The sequence below is a fragment of the Sprattus sprattus genome, assembly GCF_963457725.1.
Source record: "Sprattus sprattus genome assembly, chromosome: 11".
In the NCBI taxonomy this organism is placed as follows: domain Eukaryota; kingdom Metazoa; phylum Chordata; class Actinopteri; order Clupeiformes; family Clupeidae; genus Sprattus; species Sprattus sprattus.
The window spans coordinates 17,750,227-17,770,001 of record NC_137909.1 but is presented as its reverse complement, the minus strand read 5'-3'; the positions used below and the strand labels follow the sequence as shown (position 1 = coordinate 17,770,001).

The window sequence follows — 19,775 nt, the reverse complement described above, 5'->3', positions numbered from 1 at the left end:
TTCTTTTTTTTTTTTTTAGAAAGGTGGACAGAACTGACAGGTTCAGTTCTGATTTCTCCCATAGCAGTATGTATCTGTTGACCATCGAGAGCCCACGTCAGAGCTGGAACACTGTGTGACTGAAACAGGAACAGATACCATCTGGTCATGTAAACAAATGCCCATCTTCCGAGATATCATCAAATGGCATTTGTCTCATGTTTCCTCTTTTTGAAGTGCAAGCCAAACAACGTTTACACTTTTGGTTGCATTTTGTTTGTGTGATTTTAAGTCTCTACATCTACCAGTTTCCACAGAATGGAGAGACAAAACCTTTTGTGTGTGCTAATGTCTCTACAGTTGGTGATAGCCGGTGGAACAATCCCTCCTGCAAAGAATAAGTGTCAACAGGTAATTTAACAAACTACTGAATAAAAAAAAATATGAATGGACATAGTTTTATCAATCAGTTCTTTGGAAGGAGTGTTGGACGGAATTGTTTTGTCGTTCAAAGTACGGTTTGGTATTCCACAGTTCACAGATAACTATGCTTTATTTCCTTTAAGGTATGTAAATTAACCTTACCTTACCTTACCACCATGTCTAGATTGCTGATGGCTATGACTGCAGTGACCTAAACTTGGAGAGTGTCCCAGATGCCGTTCCCAATACAACTCGGAACCTGGACTTCAGCTTCAATCACTTGACAAGCCTTTACAAGGGCACTTTTACCCGGCTGAGAGAGCTTCTATCACTGGACTTGACAAGGTGAGAGATTCAGTGTCATTAGAGGCCCGCTTATATGAACACGCCTGATTTACACAAAATACTACAGGCAAGGATAGTATTACACATTGAGTCCCTGGGTTCTTTTTGAATGTGGTGTTTAGTTTAAATGATTGGATTGGAATGTGCACATTTTCTGCATTATTTTTCTATGTCAACATTACAGGTGCAGTATTGATTTCATGTATGAGGACGTCTTTGCGACTCAGGCCAAGCTGCAAACACTGATCCTGACTGGGAACCCTCTCATATTCATCTCAGGGAGAGCCTTCTGCAGCCTGGAGTCTCTGGTGCAGCTCATCATGCCCCAGACAGAGGTGAAGGACCTGGAGCACATCCCCAGCTCTGTGCTTCAGCTGGAGACGCTGGACGTCTCGAGCAGTGGCCTCCAAACACTGGACGGTCTAACTGCCTTTAATCTGAACAGGATGAAGACACTCAATCTGGCCAGGAACCACATCCCCAGCATATGCGCGTCCGACCTGGTAGCGTTCAGGGACAACCCCGGGGACATTGATGTCAGCTTTCAAAGCAATGACATCCTCAGGGTGGAGCCTGGAGCTTTCAGGTCTCTGCGCTTCGGGGGCCTGGACTTCAGTGACTGTTTTAAGAGAGCTGATGTCTCGGTGGTGCTGAGGGGCCTGGAAGGAGTGACGACAGAGAAGCTCAAACTGGGTGCCTTCAACGACGGACCTCACAGGTACATCAAAACAGAGAGCCTCCGCTCTCTGTGTAACATGAATGTGACCCATTTGAACTTTCAGATGCAGCATTGGGAAAATGTCTCAAACGCCACATTCGAGTGCATGGGAGGGCTTAAGGTCCTAGAAATGACAGAGATGCACATGCATAGTCTACCAGACAACATCACAACCATGAGCAAGCTATCACAGCTGACCCTGGACCGGAATGACTTTGAAAATATGTGCAACATCAACGCACACAACTTCCCCTCACTAACGTCTCTGTCTATGCGAGGCATGTGGGGGCGCCTAGTCTTTCAGGGCAACTGTCTGCGGAGTTTGTCACACCTGGAATATCTTGACCTTAGCCACAGTGGTGTGTATGTAGAAGGGTTGTGTTGCGAGCAGCAGCTTCAGGGTCTGGGGCAGCTACGTTTCCTGAACCTGAGCTACAACTACGCCATGCAGTGGGACGCTTTGCCATTCACCACCACACCCCAGCTCAGGCACTTGGACTGCAGCAACGTTAATGTTAATCTGAACGGCAGTGCTCCTTTTCGTAACTTGGCGCTGCTTGAAACTCTGAACCTCTCCAGGACGTCAGTCAGTGTAACGCAATCCCATCTGCTAGAAGGTCTGAAAAGCCTTGTTCATCTCAATCTAAGAGGAAATCCGGTCTCTGGAGGATTGGTGTCGGACCCAGACACATTCAAGCATGTTCCACTCCTGGAAAGCCTAGTTTTGGCAGAGTGTGAACTCACAGCTATTGAGGGGAACCTATTTCATGCCCTGACAAAGCTAACCTATGCAGACCTCCGTGCTAACTACCTGACTAAGCTCTGTGCTTCACCTTCCTTCTCACTAACAGGTATTAGTCTTAACTTTGCACATAACAGAATCGAGCTGGTGGACATTGATTCGGTCAAGGGTCTTGGTCCCAAGAGTTCAGTTGACCTTAGCTTCAACCCTCTGGCCTGCAACTGCTCCAACATTAAGTTTATTGACTGGGTGAAGGCCAATGTTGATAAACTGGTGCATTTTGAGGACACGCTGTGCAATGCCTCAATCGGACGGGTACAATTCTCAGAAGTCAATTTGCGCTGTAACGTTTTTGCGGGGTTGACAGCATTTGGGGTAATGATGCTGATTATTTTAGTAGCAACTGCTGTGGTTGTAATAGCAAAAAAAAGAAAGTATGGACGTTACAGAGAGTTATGAAAAGTATGGAATGTAGCATTATCCCAATAGTTGATTGATGTGTTAAAACTGCAACTGCAATTTGGTTACTTTAACTGTGTTTGACAGACTTTAAATGTATATTATTGCTTCAGTGACAGTATACATACATAAGATTCCTTTTTGTGGAGGGCAGATAGATGGTCATCTTTTGATATTATTGTTAATGATGCACATATGTTATATGACCAGGATTTAGAAGGTTATCTTTGAAATGTAATAGGTTACAGATTACTAGTTAGCCTGTTACAAATGTAGTAATAAATGTTACTATGTTAAAGTAACAGCATGCAACAATTATACTTCAGGATTAGGGGTAGGATAAGCAGTTTTACCTTAAAATAACAGCTTGAAAAAAATTGGGGCGCTACAATGACTTTTAACATGGAGAATTGCCTCCGTGCCATTGCCATACCAGGGTCCATAGGCATATAACGGCTAAATGTAGAAATGCCTGACGCTGCCTGGCTTTCTACTGTCTGCCGAACTAGTAAGTAGCTTATTTGCCGTCTTGCTTTGTCTTGTGTTGCACTTGCTTGATGTTTGACTGTGTTAGAACAGTTGTTGAGTAACTAGTTTGTCATAATGTCAAAGTCAGCAGATTTCAAGAGATTTCGTTAGTTTTAGCCGCTAGCATATCGTTAGCGAATAGCAATTGATCCGGAATGCTTCTTTAACTAATTTTACGTAGTAAAATAACTCATTACATTTGAATACTTTTTGATAGGCAGATGAGAGGTGGTGTAAAATTGAACAAGAGAAGCAATACAAAAAACAGCCCTCAAAGCCTAATGAGATGGTGAAAAGACGCAAATCTGCAAATGAAATATATATTCTAAATAAAAGCTTTAAAGAATTTCACTGAAAATTATATATTCGAATGTACCCACTTTGTCATCACCAGCATTTTGATTACAAAATGTAACTGAATTACTTATTTTTCCCCTCAGTTACTACCCAACCCTGTATACGACACCACACAGAAGAACAACAACAAACATTCATTCATGCCATTTTATTTTTAGTATTGTACAACTTTAGAAGTATAAATATTTGTATAGTATACAACATCTATGACATCCATAGAACTTTCATTGGGTGAAATACAAAACTCATAACACATTTTTATTGCACAGATCCTAAAAGACCAATCATGAGAAGCAGTCATCTAACACTAGGTTTACACACATTAAGAGAAAAAAAAAGTAACCCTTCCCCTCCAAAAAATAAATGCAGGACCATACAGAACTAGACAGATGTTTTGACATATAAGGTCTGTAATACAGAGACTGACAAGGGTCTTATACAGCTTGGTTTGACTGAGATAAGCAGTCCAGACACTACAATCACCACAAGTTTTTTCTGTGACATTGCACACAGATTTTGGCAAATTAATAATATAATATACAAAATATACATCGATGAAGTATTGTAAACAAACATTTAATGTGCTTTTAAAGAGATTTTAAACATCAAATGTCAGCGGAAAAAAGGCATAGGGACAAACAAGACTCCATTAATTAAATGAGCTTTTATGTGATTCCTGTGTGACAGCTGATTCCACAATGGCTATCATGTAAAATTCTTTTGAGTAGACATTCACTTTTCAGCATGATATATATACTTTTTTTCCTCTCTATTCAACATTCTTTTATTGAATCTGTGTTTGTCGCATATCCAACAATAAGGTGCATTGTATCTCCCAGAATCAGCTTACTCTATGAACATTAAAAGTTCAGAATCTTACAAAGTATTTTATTTTAAAATCTTTATGTCATTAATTTAGCTTTATGCGTGGCATTCCCTAATGGCTCTCAAACATACAGTATGTGTCCTGCTATAAATAGATAGATGCTTTTACTTTACCCCCCTTAAAATACCTTTTAAGTGTCTAGCGTTGTTATATAGCCTACAGATATTGTAACATTGTAACTAAGTTGGTATGTGCTTGGCTGTTTTCCTTTAAGATCTAAGTCGCAGGGGTTTTAGAAGCATTGGCTTGATTTATTGCTGTACCACATGACGTTAGTTTGAATAAAGCAAGAGACAATATATTTCAACCAGAAAACTATGTAGGAAGTGATTGTTCCTTACTATTGACTATTGAAGTGTTATAAAAGCGAAACATGAAATGGTTTGCGGTTGCACAAACATCAGAGACAAAAGTTTGCGAAACAAAAATGCCCCTACTTTTAAAACTGTTTCACAATCTTACATCAAACAATGGTGAAGTGTTTTCACTTGCTCTGTGCAGTAACTGTTTTTGTCTGCATGTACTCCACATCTCTCACCAGCCAGCTAAATACAGAGATGAAAGGGTACTCGGCTATAGATCAGTTCTGCATAGTGTTCTGAAAAAAAGAGTACATCATACTGGATATGCGATGAATGAGGGGGAACAGAGCACGCGTGAGGTTACAGGAGAGCGTATCCGGTTGGATGCTGAACCTCTTCGACTCTGGCACCCCTGACTGCTTAAAGAGTTCCAGATCTCTTTGATTCCACATCCGCCCTTCCTATCAAGCCAGGCTCAGTATCGATTTAACAGCCGCATAAATACAAGCCAGACAACAGCCCTGACCCCTCGATACTGCAATAAGAAGTTTAACTGAGGGAGAGGAATATTGTTTTCCAAATTGAGGCTATTGATTTTCCATGTTAATATTAAAGTTACATCCATATTCTTAACGTTGGTGCAAATTTCAATTGAGACACCCTTTGTGAGTCCTTAGTGGATACATCATTCTAGTAAAAATCAAAGACATTTCTATTCTCAGATCTACTACAGGCACCTCAGTTTTACTTTCACAGAGACACATTACTGAAAAGTGTGCAGTCGCTCATTTTAAGCTTGTGTTGCTTCAAGTACAATTCATTACACAATCCAATGTAGATTATGCCTTCTCTTATTGGTAGCTACTTCCAGAAGTCCAGAATAATCAAGATAACAAACGACAGAACTAACACCAAACGTTGAGCATGGTATACAAATGTATGAGATAGCAAAATATATACATATAAAACATACAACACTCATATTTGATTGAGCCCCGTGTAACCCCCATTTTTGTACAGTTCACTTAGTCCTATTTACAGTATATTGCATACAAATCAAAAATGTTTTAGAAATGTAGAGATGCTATGTGAAAGGAATGTGAATTTCATCATTACCTGCTAAGAACAGCAAGTCGAATTTCCCATGAACCCCAAAGGCCCCTTCCACTAGATATGATTCCAGAACCGTAAGATGATTCCATAGTAAATAGTTCTAGGTGAGAAGCACAGGACATAGTGCATTGGCTCTGTGCACCACTACCCAAAACAAAACTGCACACTTCATCTCTAAAAGGGAAAAACAATCAGAACAAACTAAACAAAAAAAACAAACAAAAAAACTTTTGGTGAGATCACACGCCTTGCATGACAACTGCACGCTATTTCTTCAGCACCATTGCTACAATTTAGTTGATAAGTTGAAGGTTTGAATCTCTTTTTGTCTCAGGGCACCCCCAGTCCGATGTGTTGACTGGTAGGTGCTTCCTGTTTGGTACTAAGACTGCCATGCTGAACCTCAGCTCTTACACGAGCCACTAATGGGCTTCACTCCTCCACCACTAGCTTACAGATTGCACAAACCTCTGCTTTACAAATTATTCCACAACACAAAACCTATTCAGACACATAATTACTTTTTTTTCTCCAATCCCCACACACTGCAGATAATTAAAAAGGGACGACAAATCAGCAGCAAAAAATAATATGTCTACATTCAGATCTACATTTCCCATTAGTATTGACACACACACACACACACACACACACACACACACACACACACACACACACACACACACACACACACACACACACACACACACACACACACACACACACACACACACACACACACACACACACACACACACACACACACACACACACACACACACACACAAATCAGCCCACTCCGTTTTCTTCACTTGGTACACACACTGAAGTAACAGCTTCATCGGTCCTCAAAAAAAAGGAAGGCATAATGATACAACATACAGAAAGAAAGAAAACAAAAAAAACCTCTGCCTCTTAAAACTTTCCTAAAGGATGTGATAGAAATGGTGGTTGCAAAGTCCCAACCACCATATCTCCCCCAGTATGTGCATCACTTCTTGTTTGCAGAGCCACGGGGAGATTCCTTTGATTGTTTCGGACGGACGGAATCTTTCTCTGACATTGTTGCCTCTTTGGCGGGCGGCGGTGTTCTTGACAAGTCTTTGCTGGCGTGTTTTTGTGTGGATGACTGCTCCTCTCGTTTCTTCTTTTCAGCTGTCTCCTTTCGACTCGAAGCAGAGGAAACCTTCTCCAAAACTCCAGTCTTGGCCTCCACAGAAGTGGGTTTGAGATTGCTATTAGCCATCGTGCCAGTCCCTGCCGCTTCCCCCTTTCCCTGGTTCCTCTGAGAGTGTGGCTTTGGCCCCTCACCCCGCCCCCTGGCTGGTTCCTCCTTGGAGGACTTTTCAGTGGGTTCAGCTGTGCTGGTTGTTGCCCCCTTACCCACTGTCGTTCCGCTGGGTGAACGAATATCTAATTTGACTGCGGGCACAGGGAGCACAGGCACAGAAGACAAGCTGGGACCGCCACGGCTCCCAACTTCTCTCTGGGTTTGAGCAGCAAAGACCAGTGTCTCTTTCTGCTTCACTTGTGGGGCATCTCTAACTGCAGCCGAGGCTGCTGGCTGGCTCTCTGACTTCCATTTGTCATCTGCTGCTTTGCTGCCTGGTTGGGACACCAGGGGTGACTCTACTTTCGGCTTATTTCGGGAGCTCACAGTGGGCTGTTTTGCACTGATGACTGTTGAAGGTTGGGGTGGTTTAGCTGACCGTGAGGGGCTGGTTTCTTTCACAGCTTTGTCTGCTGAGGCCTTGGCTGAGTGTAGGCTTTCGATCACTGCAGAGCCCTTCACTCGAGGTTTCTCCTCTGCCTTGGCTGAGCTGGAGTCTGTGTGCCCATCTGCAGCCTTACCCTGATTGCTTTGTGTCTTCTGCAGAGCTACGGCAACATTCTTATTTGAGGTGCGACTCTCAGCTGCTTTACCAGTGGCAACATCCTCTCTCTTCTGCTCCCCCTTCATTGTGATCTGAGTTTTAGCCATGGCCGTGTTCATGTTGCCTTTCGACGCACTTCCTCTCAGCTCCGCTTCGGCAGGTGTCTCCTGGGCTTCAGCCATTTTGTTAGCGGAACACGTTGTGGTTTTGAGCGCCTTCCCAGTTTGCGAAGTGGACGTTCCGCTGGCAGGCACTGAGAGGGCCCTTTCTGTCTGGACTTTGTCCGTGTGCAGGGTTCTCTCCGAGCGGTGATGAGGTTGTGGAACCGAGCCACACGGCCTCTTCACATCTTCCGAAGGAACAACAGCTGAAGTCAGCATGGATTTCGGAAATGTGCTGACTTTCGGAGGGCTGCCTGATTTCTTCTGCTTGGCCTGCGGGGAAGCGGCCTCTGAGACCGCTGTACCTTTGGGGCTGAGGTTTTCTTGTGAAGCTGAGGCCAAGCTCTGCGTGTTGACCTGCTTGTCTTTGCCAGCGGAGCTCGATGGACGAATGGGCTGTGGATCTGAAGGTGTGCTCTGTATTTTTGCTGGCACGTCCTTGACAGCGCTCTGCAATTGAGAGCGATCTGACACCAGAGTTATGCTCGGGGTACTGAATGAAATGTCTTTGCCAATGTTTTTTGCCAGCACAGGACCCACAAATATAGTTGAATTCTGTGCAGGGGCTGGTTTATCTTTGACAGTGCTTATTGGAAAATTTGTGTTGTGTGCAGGGGCTGGTTTGTCTTTAACAGAGTTCTCCAATGTTGGAGACTTTGCGCCAGCAGCTTTGTCCTTGGTTGTGTTAGTTAAAAGACTGTGCTCAGAGGGAGTGGGCATACTCTGTGAAGTTGTTGAGCTGTGTAAGGAACCATGCCCCAAAGCCTTACCCGGAACTTGACTACTTGATTTCTGCTCTTTGACACTGTTCCCTAGACTGTTTACACAACCCAACACTGATGGGGAATCTATTCCCTGTCTGGGAGCCACAGTTGTTTGGGGGCTGCAGACATTTTTTGGAGGCTCAGATTTGTCAGCTGATTTTATTTTCGTAGAATATTCTGGCTTAGATGCATGAGGTACTGTTTCAAAAGATTTAGAGGCGTCTGGGCCTGTCAGAGATTCTGATTTAGAGTTTTGTGACTGTAGTGCCTCCTGTTTCTGATTGGCCGTAGCTGTGGTGGTGTCTTCAGGTAGATCTTCATCGTCCTGGTCCTCATTACTGACCTCCTTGATCGAGGGCGTCTTCCCACATGAGAAGTGAGAACTGTGACGAGAGACCCTCATTTCATGGGCCAGGGACGAGGCAGATTTCACGCTTGATCTGATCTCTGGTTTTCCACAAGAGTCAGCGATGTCCAGTTTAACTATCGCTACGTGGGTTGACTCAGTGTGACCGGGCTTCTCTTGAGTTCTCTCACTGCCGCAGTCTTTGATCAGAGTGGTGGTGATGGTGGCGGCGGTGGTGTCAGGTTTCCCAACATGCCGGTCTGTCAAAGAGTTCAGAGAGCTCAGGGACTCCTTGGCTCCCTGTGCTGGCGCTGGGTCTGTTGGTACTGCCTTCTGCTTGTCAGAGGCCTTCTGCTTGTCAGAGGCCTTCTGCTGCTGCTGAGCTGACAGCTGTTTCTCACTTTGGCTATGACCTAGCGTGAAATCCCCATGGCTGTCCACCATTTTGGACAAGCAGGTGTCTGTCTTGGACACCCGGGGACCAGAGAGCATGCCAATGTCCAGCGTACCTTCCAGGGGTTTCAACGAGGAGACGAGACGGCCCTCGAGCTTGTACTCAGAAGAGGTCTTGCGGATGGATCCCTCCGACAAGGAAATCATCTGGAGCTTCTCCACAGCGCTCTCCCCTCGGCCTGTAAACATCTTCGACGTAAGGGTGTCTGAGGTGCTCCCTGGTGGGTTGTGGATGCTGCACAGCCCCCCTTTCACGTGGTCCAGGACCATGGCTGAGTCCAGCTGGAGGCTCTTGGAGCGGGTGGTGCTGAAGTGGTGGCTCTCGTGCACACCAGGGGCAAGGCGGCACACACAGTCCTCCCGCTCGTCGAATGACTGCCTCTTCCTGGCAAACTCCATACTGGGGGCTTTGAAGTCCAGCCTGTCCGGTTTACCGCCGTCTTTCATCGGTCGGGCCAGCTGCCGCTCGGCCTTCTGGGGGCTCCAGTCCTGGAGGGCGGGACATGTGTGTGACCTGACACCCTCGCTCAGTGCAGATACACACTCCCCACTGCCACTCATCAACTCTGCGATGCTCTCGCACACTCTGGTGTTCAGCTTCTTAAACAGCACGTCTTTGAGCGTGGAGTTAACGGACTTGCCGTCTAGGACACCCGACTCAGGGTTGCACTGAGGTCTTGTGCAGGGCCTACCCAGAATCCCCCTGTCCTTGTCTTCAGCGGTCAAGGAGCAGCCAGCCTCAGTGTCCTGCATCTGCAGAGACTCGTGCCTTTCTGACCAGTCCTGCCGCTTCACCACCACCTTGGCCTTCAGCTTCTCCTTGTCCAGATCTTCCATGGACTCCTGCCTTCCTACTTTGCGCGTGACGGGGCGTTTCAGGCAGCCCTGCTCGGCTGGTCTCACCCGGGTCACCGTCAGCATCTCACAGGTAGTCTCCTCCACGCCCTGCAAGGTGACCTCACATTGGGCACCTTCCCCTTGCGCCTCCTCCTGGGTCACCTCCAAACTGTGCTTGCGGGTGCACAGGTGCTTCTTGTCCCCCGTGTAGGATGGCGAGAGCTTCTCCTCTGACTGCACACGCTTGAGCAGTGGGGATCGGGGCGGCTCGGCGCTCTTAGGTCGCACCATGTGACGCACGATGGTAGGGGGCGAGTGCATTTTGGATGGGAAGGCCTGAGAGATCTTAGAGCTCCCCACCCCGTGGCCCAGCAGAGGGGAGGGCGAGCGCTGGGGGGAGGTGGGCTGCGGCGTGGGGGAGGGTGTCCGTGCCAGGGGCGAGAGCGGGATGCTACCGGCAGACTTGCGGCGGCCCTGACGCAGCCGCTGGCCGGGGATCTTGGGGCCCAGGCCGTGCAGGGTGCTGGGCCGGATGTGGCCTGAGCCGGCAGGGGAGTTTGGGGCGCTGGAGCTAGGGGAACTGCTCTGAGAGGATGTGCCACCTAGAACAAAGAACACAAAAGAGGAAGGGGAACTTGGCATTATAACACACCCATGACCTTACAGAAACACTAAAACATTTTCAAAACTGTTTGTCACTGTGGTTCAGTGTATGTTTTTGCACATATTCCAGCACAAGTTAAATAAACTACTCTGCAAAATATGACCATTTGATAGGGATTTTAGAGAAAATGCCGATACATTGTACCTAAACTTATACAAAACAAATAAATGGCTTTAGAACTACTGTTTCATGCTGCTTAAAAAGTTCAAAAATATCATAGCATGTCAGAAGCACACGTGCCTGAATCCAGCCCCAGACTCCTGGGAGTGATTGTGTGAAGTATAAGGTAAAGAACTCATATCAACTCGACTGACAAGTATGTGGTGAAATGTTCATACTAACCCGACTATGTGAAGTATATGGTGAGAGACTCCTCCTCACCTGACTGTGTAAAACAATAGATGAAAGATTCCTCCTCACCTGACTGTGTAAACCAATAGATGAAAGATTCCTCCTCACCTGACTGTGTGAAGTCTGGTGCGGGTTTGAAGACTGCGGTGGGGGAGCGAGGGGACAGGCTGTGTGTGGGGGAGCCGGGGAGGCTCTCCCCCGAGGACAGGGAGCGGTTGAGGGAGGTGAAGCTGCGACTGGTGTGCAGCAGAGGAGAGGGCTGCATGGCAAAGCGCCTGAACACAGACCTGCGCCTGTCATGAGAAAGAAAGAGGGAAAAAAAGGGAATTTATCATTTAAAGTTCAGGTATTTGGCATTTATCCAAAGCAACATAAAATATTTATTCATATGCTCATTTGTCAGAACTGCATGCGTGGAACAGCCTTTTTTTTTATCAACCAACCACTGATAGAAGTTAAATGAGATGGACCACAGGCAGTTTTCTAAATCCACCATACAGAGCATTTGATATAAGGCTAAGGCTGAGCATGGATAATACTTTTGGCGTGGAAAGGATTCAAGTAAAGAGCCACAGCTACACCTGGTGGTGATATTAGAGTATGACAACCAGAAACATATATGCATCACTATACGCATAGTGGTGCTTACACTGCCTTCAATACTAAAATAAGACATGACAAAGAAATGTTGCAAATGCAGCAAGAATGCAAAACTACCTCTCCTGTGTTTTTTCCTTCTTGGGTTTCTTTGTTCTTCGGATCATTTTGCTTCTGTAACTATTCTTTCTGGCGGGACCAGTTTTGATGGAAGTGTTCTCAAAGGGGGTGGTGGATATGGTTACTTTACTGCCACTCTGTCAGAAGAGAATAAAACCAATAATAAACACCATAATGCTAGATACTGTAATGAGTTATGCAAAATATTACAGATTACCCTCAATATTCTGTTATGACCACATTAACAGGTGTAAAGCCATTTTGTAAGAGGCTTAAAACCTGTTCATGAAACCTGGCAAATGTGTGTGTTTTTCTCCTAATGTTCTCTCTAAGTAATGTTTGTGTGTGTGCACTGATAGTGGCTGTGTACATGAACAAACTCTGAACTGAAAGAGGTTGAGCATGTAAGCACCCTCCAGCTCCATGAGTATGCCTCTTCACAGCGCTAATAACAAAGTACTTGAATGATACTTTATGTAGTACACGTCAGCAATATAAACACTGTCTATGTGTGAGACTGAGTTCTGCTTATTCTGTATACGCCAAGTGATTTTAGGTTTATTTTGGGACCGTGAAGTGTTGGTTGAAGTCGACCACAGTTCTATATATAAATCTGAAAAACACTGAATCGGCAAAAAAGTGCCTCAATGTTATTCTATTCTCCACTTGTGAAAGACTCTACACATATATAGAAACACTGATCAACCTTGTTGAATCCATGCCACATAGACTTCAGGCTGATCAGGGAGCAAGGTGGTGCACTAGCCTGTGCTAGAGAGGTGTACCTAATAAAGTGGCCACAGCACCTAGGCTACTATAACTACTGACCGACAGCAGACCTCATCTCACCTTGAGCAGCAGCTCCACTACTTCAGTGTGGACCAGACCATTGACTGGCTCTCCATTGACATGGGTGATGAGATCTCCAGCTTTAAGCCCAGCTTTATGGGCAGGCCCTCCATCGTCCACATTCTGAGGAATGAACAGAAACATTTATCTAATGGGCTATCACTGAAGACAAGCAAAACAGCCAGCTACGACATTAAACATATTACAAACGCAATCCGTGGTTTCCCAAACCCTGCTCCAGCATCTGCTAATGTAAGTACTTTGACTGTAATTAATATCTATCTATCTATCTATCTATCTATCTATCTATCTATCTATCTATCTATCTATCTATCTATCTATCTATCTATCTATCTATCTATCTATCTATCTATCTATCTATCTATCTATCTATCTATCTATCTATCTATCTATCTATCTATCTATCTATCTATCTATCCATCCATCCATCCATCCATCCATCCATCCATCCATCCATCCATCCATCCATCCATCCATCCATCCATCCATCTATATATAAAGCTGACTCAACATAATGGTGATTTTCAGAGAGCAAGGTTAACAGCTTGCATTCCTCAGGTGCATTACAAGAATACTGCTAATGCAATTTAAAAGTAAATCGAGTTCGCAGGGGTCATGCTCAAGCATCTGGGTATGTAATCACCCCCACAGTATGCAAGCATGTACTACATATAAATGGATCTATTGTGGTCCAATGCAAGAGGGCTTAACCTGTGCTTACCCAGACCATATGGTACACAGTGTAGACGTCACCGTCACAGGCGTACACGCGGATGGCCCGCAGAGTGAAGCCAAACTTCTTCCCGGTGCTGTGGATGATGATTGGTTGTCGGGGGCTGACCGCACAGAGGGAGGACTCCCGGCTGGGGGAGGAGTCTCTCGAAGATGGGTCAGACGACAGCGAATATGGGGACATGGGACTCGCCAATGGGGACACCCCAAAAACATCTACAATAAGAAAAAACAATATTTCCGTTTAGATAAACAACACTCCATTACAATACCACGCAATAAATCCCTCTATAAAATTCTAGAATGCTGTTAAGACTAGTGCTATTAGTACATTACATACACAACATTTTCATTATTAGTACATTGCATCACACAAAATTACACTTCATATATTGTTTGTTAGCTAATGTGGACCATGCAGCATTCTCAATTCCTTTGTGAAGGTGCCACAATGACATGGTGAAGTTATTGAGGGGTTTGCGCTTCAGGCTGTGTTTGGCCCGATGTAGAAGCAGAGCAGGCGTGAGTGAGAGCTGGAATCCCATAACAGGGGATGCAGGGGACTTAGTGTGTCAGAGCAGCTCCAGCTCAGTACACCCCTGCTGGGAGTGAGACCGATGAGATTTTCCCCCTGTTCTCGTTTCCACCCTCACATGCATGCGCGCGCACGCCAACACACACACATTCACAAACCCCCACTCAGTTTCTAACACACATAAACTTTCAATGTCAGAGACCGGCACTCTCTCCCTTTAATACACACACACACACACACACACACACACACACACACACACACACACACACACACACACACACACACATTCTCTCTCTAACATACGCACTCTCTGTCTCCAACACAAGCACGCAATATCTCTCTCAAACACTCAATCTCTCTCATTCAACATCCACTACTCTATTCGCGTCATGCACACACAGCCTCACACACAATGCCTCTTCCCTTCTTTCTTTCTCTCTTTCCCCCTATCTATCTGCCTCTCTCGCTCTCTCTGACGCAGAGAGGGAGGGGAAGCAGACCAGCAGTTGTGCCAGCTCCCAGCCTCTCCATCCCCCAGAAAGTGGAGCAGTGCTCCCAGCATGGGCCTGCCGGCTACGATTTCACACAGCTCCCCGTGTCCCTTTCATCTCTTTCACACTCTTTCTCTTGATCCGTCCTTCTAATGCGCTCTCTAATCCTCTCTTCCTCTCTCGCTCTCTGGCGCTTCCTCTTTACCTCTCTCTCTCCCTTCCCTCCCTTTTCCTCTCCAACTTTCTCTCTCTCTCTCTCCCCCCCTTGTCGCCATCTTTGCCTCTCTTCCCTTTCTCTGTCCTTGATTCCTTACATTGCTCTTTCTTATCTTGCTCTCTATTTCTATCTCTGTATTTCTTTTTATCTCCTGTCCCTCTCTCTCTCAAACAGAGGGCTAAGCAAAGCAGTCTCCGTGGTGACCAGTCCGGACTGAACAAACAAACCCGCTCACCTCCAGGGATCATCAGAGAGAGGGCGCTTGCCGAGACAGACTTGGGCACTTTGCCCACCGTGGCGCCGGGCGTCTTGTCCTGGGTGTCGGAGCGCCGCTGGCTGAGGCTTGCGCCCTGCTCACTGGAAGTCTTGGAGGTGGTGGTGGTGGTGTCGGGGCTGTCCACCCCCTCACCTCTGGATGTCAGCTGGTCCAGGTGCTCTGAGAAGTCGCCTACTGGGCCGAGGGGGGGAGGGCAACAAGCAAACAAGAGCACATCAAACTCACTGGCACAATCTGGTACAACACTACAGCAATGGCAGCAACTCATTCATACTACAGATACAGCTGCAGTCTGAAAGCACATCTTATGGCTTATTGTCTTATTAGGCAAGGCAAGGCAAGGCAAGGCAAGGCAAATGTATTTATATAGCACATTTCGTACATTAAATGCAATTCAATGTGCTTTACAGAAACAAACATAGAATTTAAATTGAAACAGTCAAAGAAACTTAAATAAAAATAAAAAAACACAATGAAAATTGAAAGAAAATAAATAAATAAATAAAACTTTAAAATCAATAAATTGCAGGTAAGAGACATTATGATTAGCACTAAGAAGTAGCATACCGTAATAAATAGAGAATTTCACATATAGGCTAAAGAGAATAGGTTTGTTTTTAGTCTTGTCTTGAAACTGTCTATGGTGGGGGCAGTTTTGATGTGGTCTGGTAGAAGATTCCAAAGTTTTACTGCATAATAACTGAAGGCTGCTTGACCTTGTTTAGTTTTAACAGTAGGGGCCGCCAACAAGATTCTATCCTGGGATCGGAGGGGTCTGGGAGGTACATACGGCTGGAGCATGTCCTTAAAATATAAAGGTCCAAACCCATGCATGGACTTAAAAACAAGAAGCATCACTTTAAAATCAATTCTGTGGCTAACTGGAAGCCAGTGAAGAGATTTCAGTATTGGAGTTATATGTTCTGTTCTCCTGGTTTTGGTAAGAACTCTAGCAGCCGCATTTTGTATTAGCTGGAGCTTTTTAATATGCTTTTTGGGGAGTCCAGTGAAAAGACTATTACAATAGTCAATTCTGCTGGAAATGAATGCATGGACAAGTTTTTCAAGATCAGCCTGTGACATGAAACCTCTTAGTTTTGAAATGTTTTTTAAATGGTAAAAGGCTGAGTTAGAGATGGATTTTATATGTTGATTGAATGACCGGTCACTATCTAGAATGACACCCACATTTTTAACCATGGCCTTTGGTTTTAGTCCTTTGGTGTTAAGAAATTAAGCTCACGTTCCAATACAGAATCCACTGCCACAATATACACACCTCTCATTCAGTTACATTCAGGTCTGTGTGCAGTGCCTGTGTGCAGTATCCTTCTCTAATACACTTTACTTTATTAAATAAACCCAAATGCATTGTCATCAGATAATGGCAGATGCACATATCGAAATTTTATAAATATATTGCATTTGTATAGATAAATGATTACAAAATACATAACACAATGAGGTACGTCACCAACTCCAACTCCACCCTTACCAGACAGAGTGGAGCAGCTGAGGGTGCTGCCGGGTGTGGTGGCGTCGGGCTCGTCCAGGGGCAGCTCCCCGATGGTGAAAGCCACCTTGCTGGGGTCCTCCAGTGCTACCGAGCCGTCCTCGTCCTCCTCCTCGGCGGAGATGGCAAACTTGGGGAGCAGGCCAGAGCGCAGTCCGACGCTGGCGCTCTCGGCTTCGGAGGAGTGGGAGAGAGATGGCCTAGGAGAGCACAGAGAGGCCCACAGATATAAGCCCACTTATGGTGACTAGAGTAGTAGTAGTAAAGCCAATTACACAATTATGCCAGCGCTTTTAAATTAAAGCTGCTTTAAGCAAAATGGCTTTGTTTGAATTTTACTTTTTCCCAGACTAAGTCTGATAGGCGTTCTCCCCCTTCTAACTATGTGCTAAATGATTGGCGGCCAAGGCTTTTACTGTCTGAGGGCACCTCATTTTAAGAAAATTATCTGGATATAAATACACTTATCTTCAATATCTTTTTATTTCTAAATTAAATGGAGTATATGTTAATTAACATCACTTAATCTACTGGCTTCCCTGAACAAACGATTTCTATGAATGAATTTAAGTCAATATAGGCCAATATTTCAATAAGTAACTGTATCAAATGGGGATCTCATTTAAAAAAACTCCAGGGGAAAGACTTGGAGCACGAACAAGGAAATGACCACAAATGATTGAAACGAGTGAGATTAGTCATCAGCCACCCTTCGCCTTGAATGAAATAATGACCATCTCTGCAAAAGTGAAAATCGTCACTTCCTGACAACTTAAAGATATGCCTGTGTCTTGAAATTGCTAAAAGGAGAGGCTCAAATTGCGCCCAATTACGTTCCAAGCCGGCACTACACTTGAGAGTGCTCAGTGGGGTGGAGGAGACGTCATTTGGTGACGAGCGAGGTGAGTAATGCCTGACGGATGTGGCAGCGGTAGCGGTGGTGGTTTAATGGGACAGATGGACGGAGAGGCTCGGCTGATGACTCACATCTCGGTGAAGTCGGGTGTCCAGCTGAGGGAGTCGACGGTCAGGGGGCTCTCGCTCTTCTTCTCCTCCTGCTCCCCTTTCTCCTCCAGCTGTCCACGAGACAGGTCCAGGCTGCTGTACACCTACACACACACACACACACACACACACACACAAACACACACACGCGCACACACACAGGAACACACACACACACACACACACACACACACACACACACACACAAAAAAGTCAGACAACAGAACATAAAGGCTTAAAAAAGGTGAGGGGAAGAAGTTGAAGAGAGGTTCATAGATGTTGATGTAACTTTCTGGAAACTCTTATCATTTATTGTAACAATTCCTCCTGTACACAAAATGGTCTCACTAAAATCTGTTCAGTACGTCCGGGGTTGAGTGTGGACTGCATTGCACCAAAAACTGATGTGTGTACGTATACGATTGTGTGTGTGTGTGTATCCGTGTGTGTCTTTGTGTGAAAGCTTTGTTCTACATGCAACTGAAATAGATCTTGCTCACGAGAGATAATGCATAATCTGAAGGCATGCGAACAGTGCCAAATGCCAGAGGGGAAAGTATGGGAAAATGCTTATGCGTCTGTGTGTGTGTGTGTGTGTGTGTGTGAGTGTGTGTGTGTGTGTGTGTGTGTGTGTGTGTGTGTGTGTGTGTGTGTGTGTGTGTGTGTGTGTGTGTGTGTGTGTGTGTGTTGCTCTGTTTGTGTGTGCCTTTGTATGTGTGTGTGTGTGTGCGTGTGTGTGTGTGTGTGTGTGTGTGTGTGTGTGTGTGTGTGTATATATGTGAGGTTGTGTGCCTCTGACTGTACACTGGTGTGCCCGCCTCTGTCTTTGAGTAAGCGTATATATACACTTGTGTGATGGCTGTCAGGCAGTTTTAAGGAGTATTCTCTGAAGCTGCTCTCGCCTGCTCTGCTCCCAGTGAAAGCTAGGGGCTCCATTCGCTCAGCTGCAGCAAAGAAGGAGGAGAAGGCGGATCCCTGACACCTAATGAGTCTCCTCTCCAGATGAAGAGGAGGAAATCCACAGCTTTACTCACTCTGAGAGGATAGACATGGGCGCTTCATCTCTTCAGCGGCTCCTTCAGCCTGCTCATCCCTGAGTGTGTGTGTGTGTGTGTGTGTGTGTGTGTGTGTGTGTGTTTGTGTGTGTGTGTGCGTGTGCGTTTGTAAGCTGAGTGAGTATAAGTAAGATGAGTGTATATATTGCTGTGAGTCCACGTGGGTGAGTGGGAGTGTGTGTATGTGTGTATACACAAGGGGTGGGGTGGGGGGTTGAAAGAGGAGGACGCTTACTTTGGAGAAGCGGTGTGAGCAGGAGGAAAACTGCCTCAGCTCTGGGTTAAAGTCCTCATCGTTGGTGTCCTCTTCCTCCGTTTCCAGGTGATCGTACCTTTCAGATCGAGCTGTAAACAAACAAGAGATAGGAAAGTTTTGTTGGTTATTGTGTTTTAAAGCACTTGTTTAAGCATTGCAATTGGATTAACTGCCAATAGCAGCTTTACTGATGTGAAAACATCTGCTACATCTAATATTGTGCCGTAAAGGAATTTCAAATACTACATGAGCCTACTTCTACCTAATGGAAGTATGGAGTTTGGTGGAATGCTGTCTAGTAAACAACAGTGTTGGTTCATTTTCAGCTAAACTACCACTTAACACTAATAACAGGTTACTGGCCTATGAAAGCTCCACGTTTAAATTCAGGCCGATTTTTTATGAAAGGATCAAGTGGTCATAAACCACCCCTGCCCAAGCAGCTGGTGGGGAGCAGGACTTTTAAAAAGAGCTACAAGAGGAAATTGGTTTTTGGGTTTCTTTTGTGCAAGGTTTATTTTAAGAGTGTCTGTCTTTGGCTTGCTTTATGCTACAATAAAAACCCATTTTCCCCTTCATTGTGCCTCTACACAGCTTTTGTTCCACACCGACGCGTCTGGTACATGGCGACATTAGCCTCGTAGCAGTAGGCCTGTCAGCGCTGTGGTTCTCCCCCACCCATGCCCTTCCTTGTCAGACAGCTTTTGATGTGAACGGCTCTGGAGGAAGCCCAGGGGTGCCAAGGCCAATTCAGTAGTCTCTGGAGACAACCCTGATGAAAAGTGGACTAAAGCTGGGTGTG

The 19,775-nt window shown here is 45.4% G+C and overlaps 2 protein-coding genes across 6 annotated transcripts in view; one reads left to right on the top strand and one right to left on the bottom strand.

Moving 5' to 3' along the window:
• Window positions 1-297: 297 nt before the first annotated feature.
• On the top strand, window positions 298-2,666 carry cd180 (CD180 molecule; the record flags this gene model as incomplete). Its single annotated transcript, XM_080847757.1, has 3 exons — window positions 298-390; window positions 587-747; window positions 932-2,666. The coding sequence occupies 3 exons, from the start codon at window positions 298-300 to the stop codon at window positions 2,664-2,666; spliced, it is 1,989 nt and encodes a 662-aa protein (XP_080703883.1).
• A 1,018-nt stretch (window positions 2,667-3,684) lies between these two features.
• Window positions 3,685-19,775, bottom strand: part of mast4 (microtubule associated serine/threonine kinase family member 4) — a 105,243-nt gene continuing 89,152 nt past the window's right edge. For 3 of the 5 annotated variants that reach the window (XM_080847752.1, XM_080847754.1, XM_080847755.1), the window contains 9 exons: window positions 18,953-19,062; window positions 17,645-17,766; window positions 16,640-16,857; window positions 15,103-15,318; window positions 13,611-13,837; window positions 12,869-12,991; window positions 12,020-12,156; window positions 11,411-11,595; window positions 3,685-10,889 (listed from right to left, as the gene is read on the bottom strand). In XM_080847752.1, coding sequence (XP_080703878.1) covers window positions 6,844-10,889; window positions 11,411-11,595; window positions 12,020-12,156; window positions 12,869-12,991; window positions 13,611-13,837; window positions 15,103-15,318; window positions 16,640-16,857; window positions 17,645-17,766; window positions 18,953-19,062 — 5,384 coding nt within the window. In that variant the 3' untranslated portion in view covers window positions 3,685-6,843. The remainder of the gene's footprint in view (window positions 10,890-11,410; window positions 11,596-12,019; window positions 12,157-12,868; window positions 12,992-13,610; window positions 13,838-15,102; window positions 15,319-16,639; window positions 16,858-17,644; window positions 17,767-18,952; window positions 19,063-19,775) is intronic. The other 2 variants (XM_080847753.1, XM_080847756.1) reach the window with 1 other exon arrangement.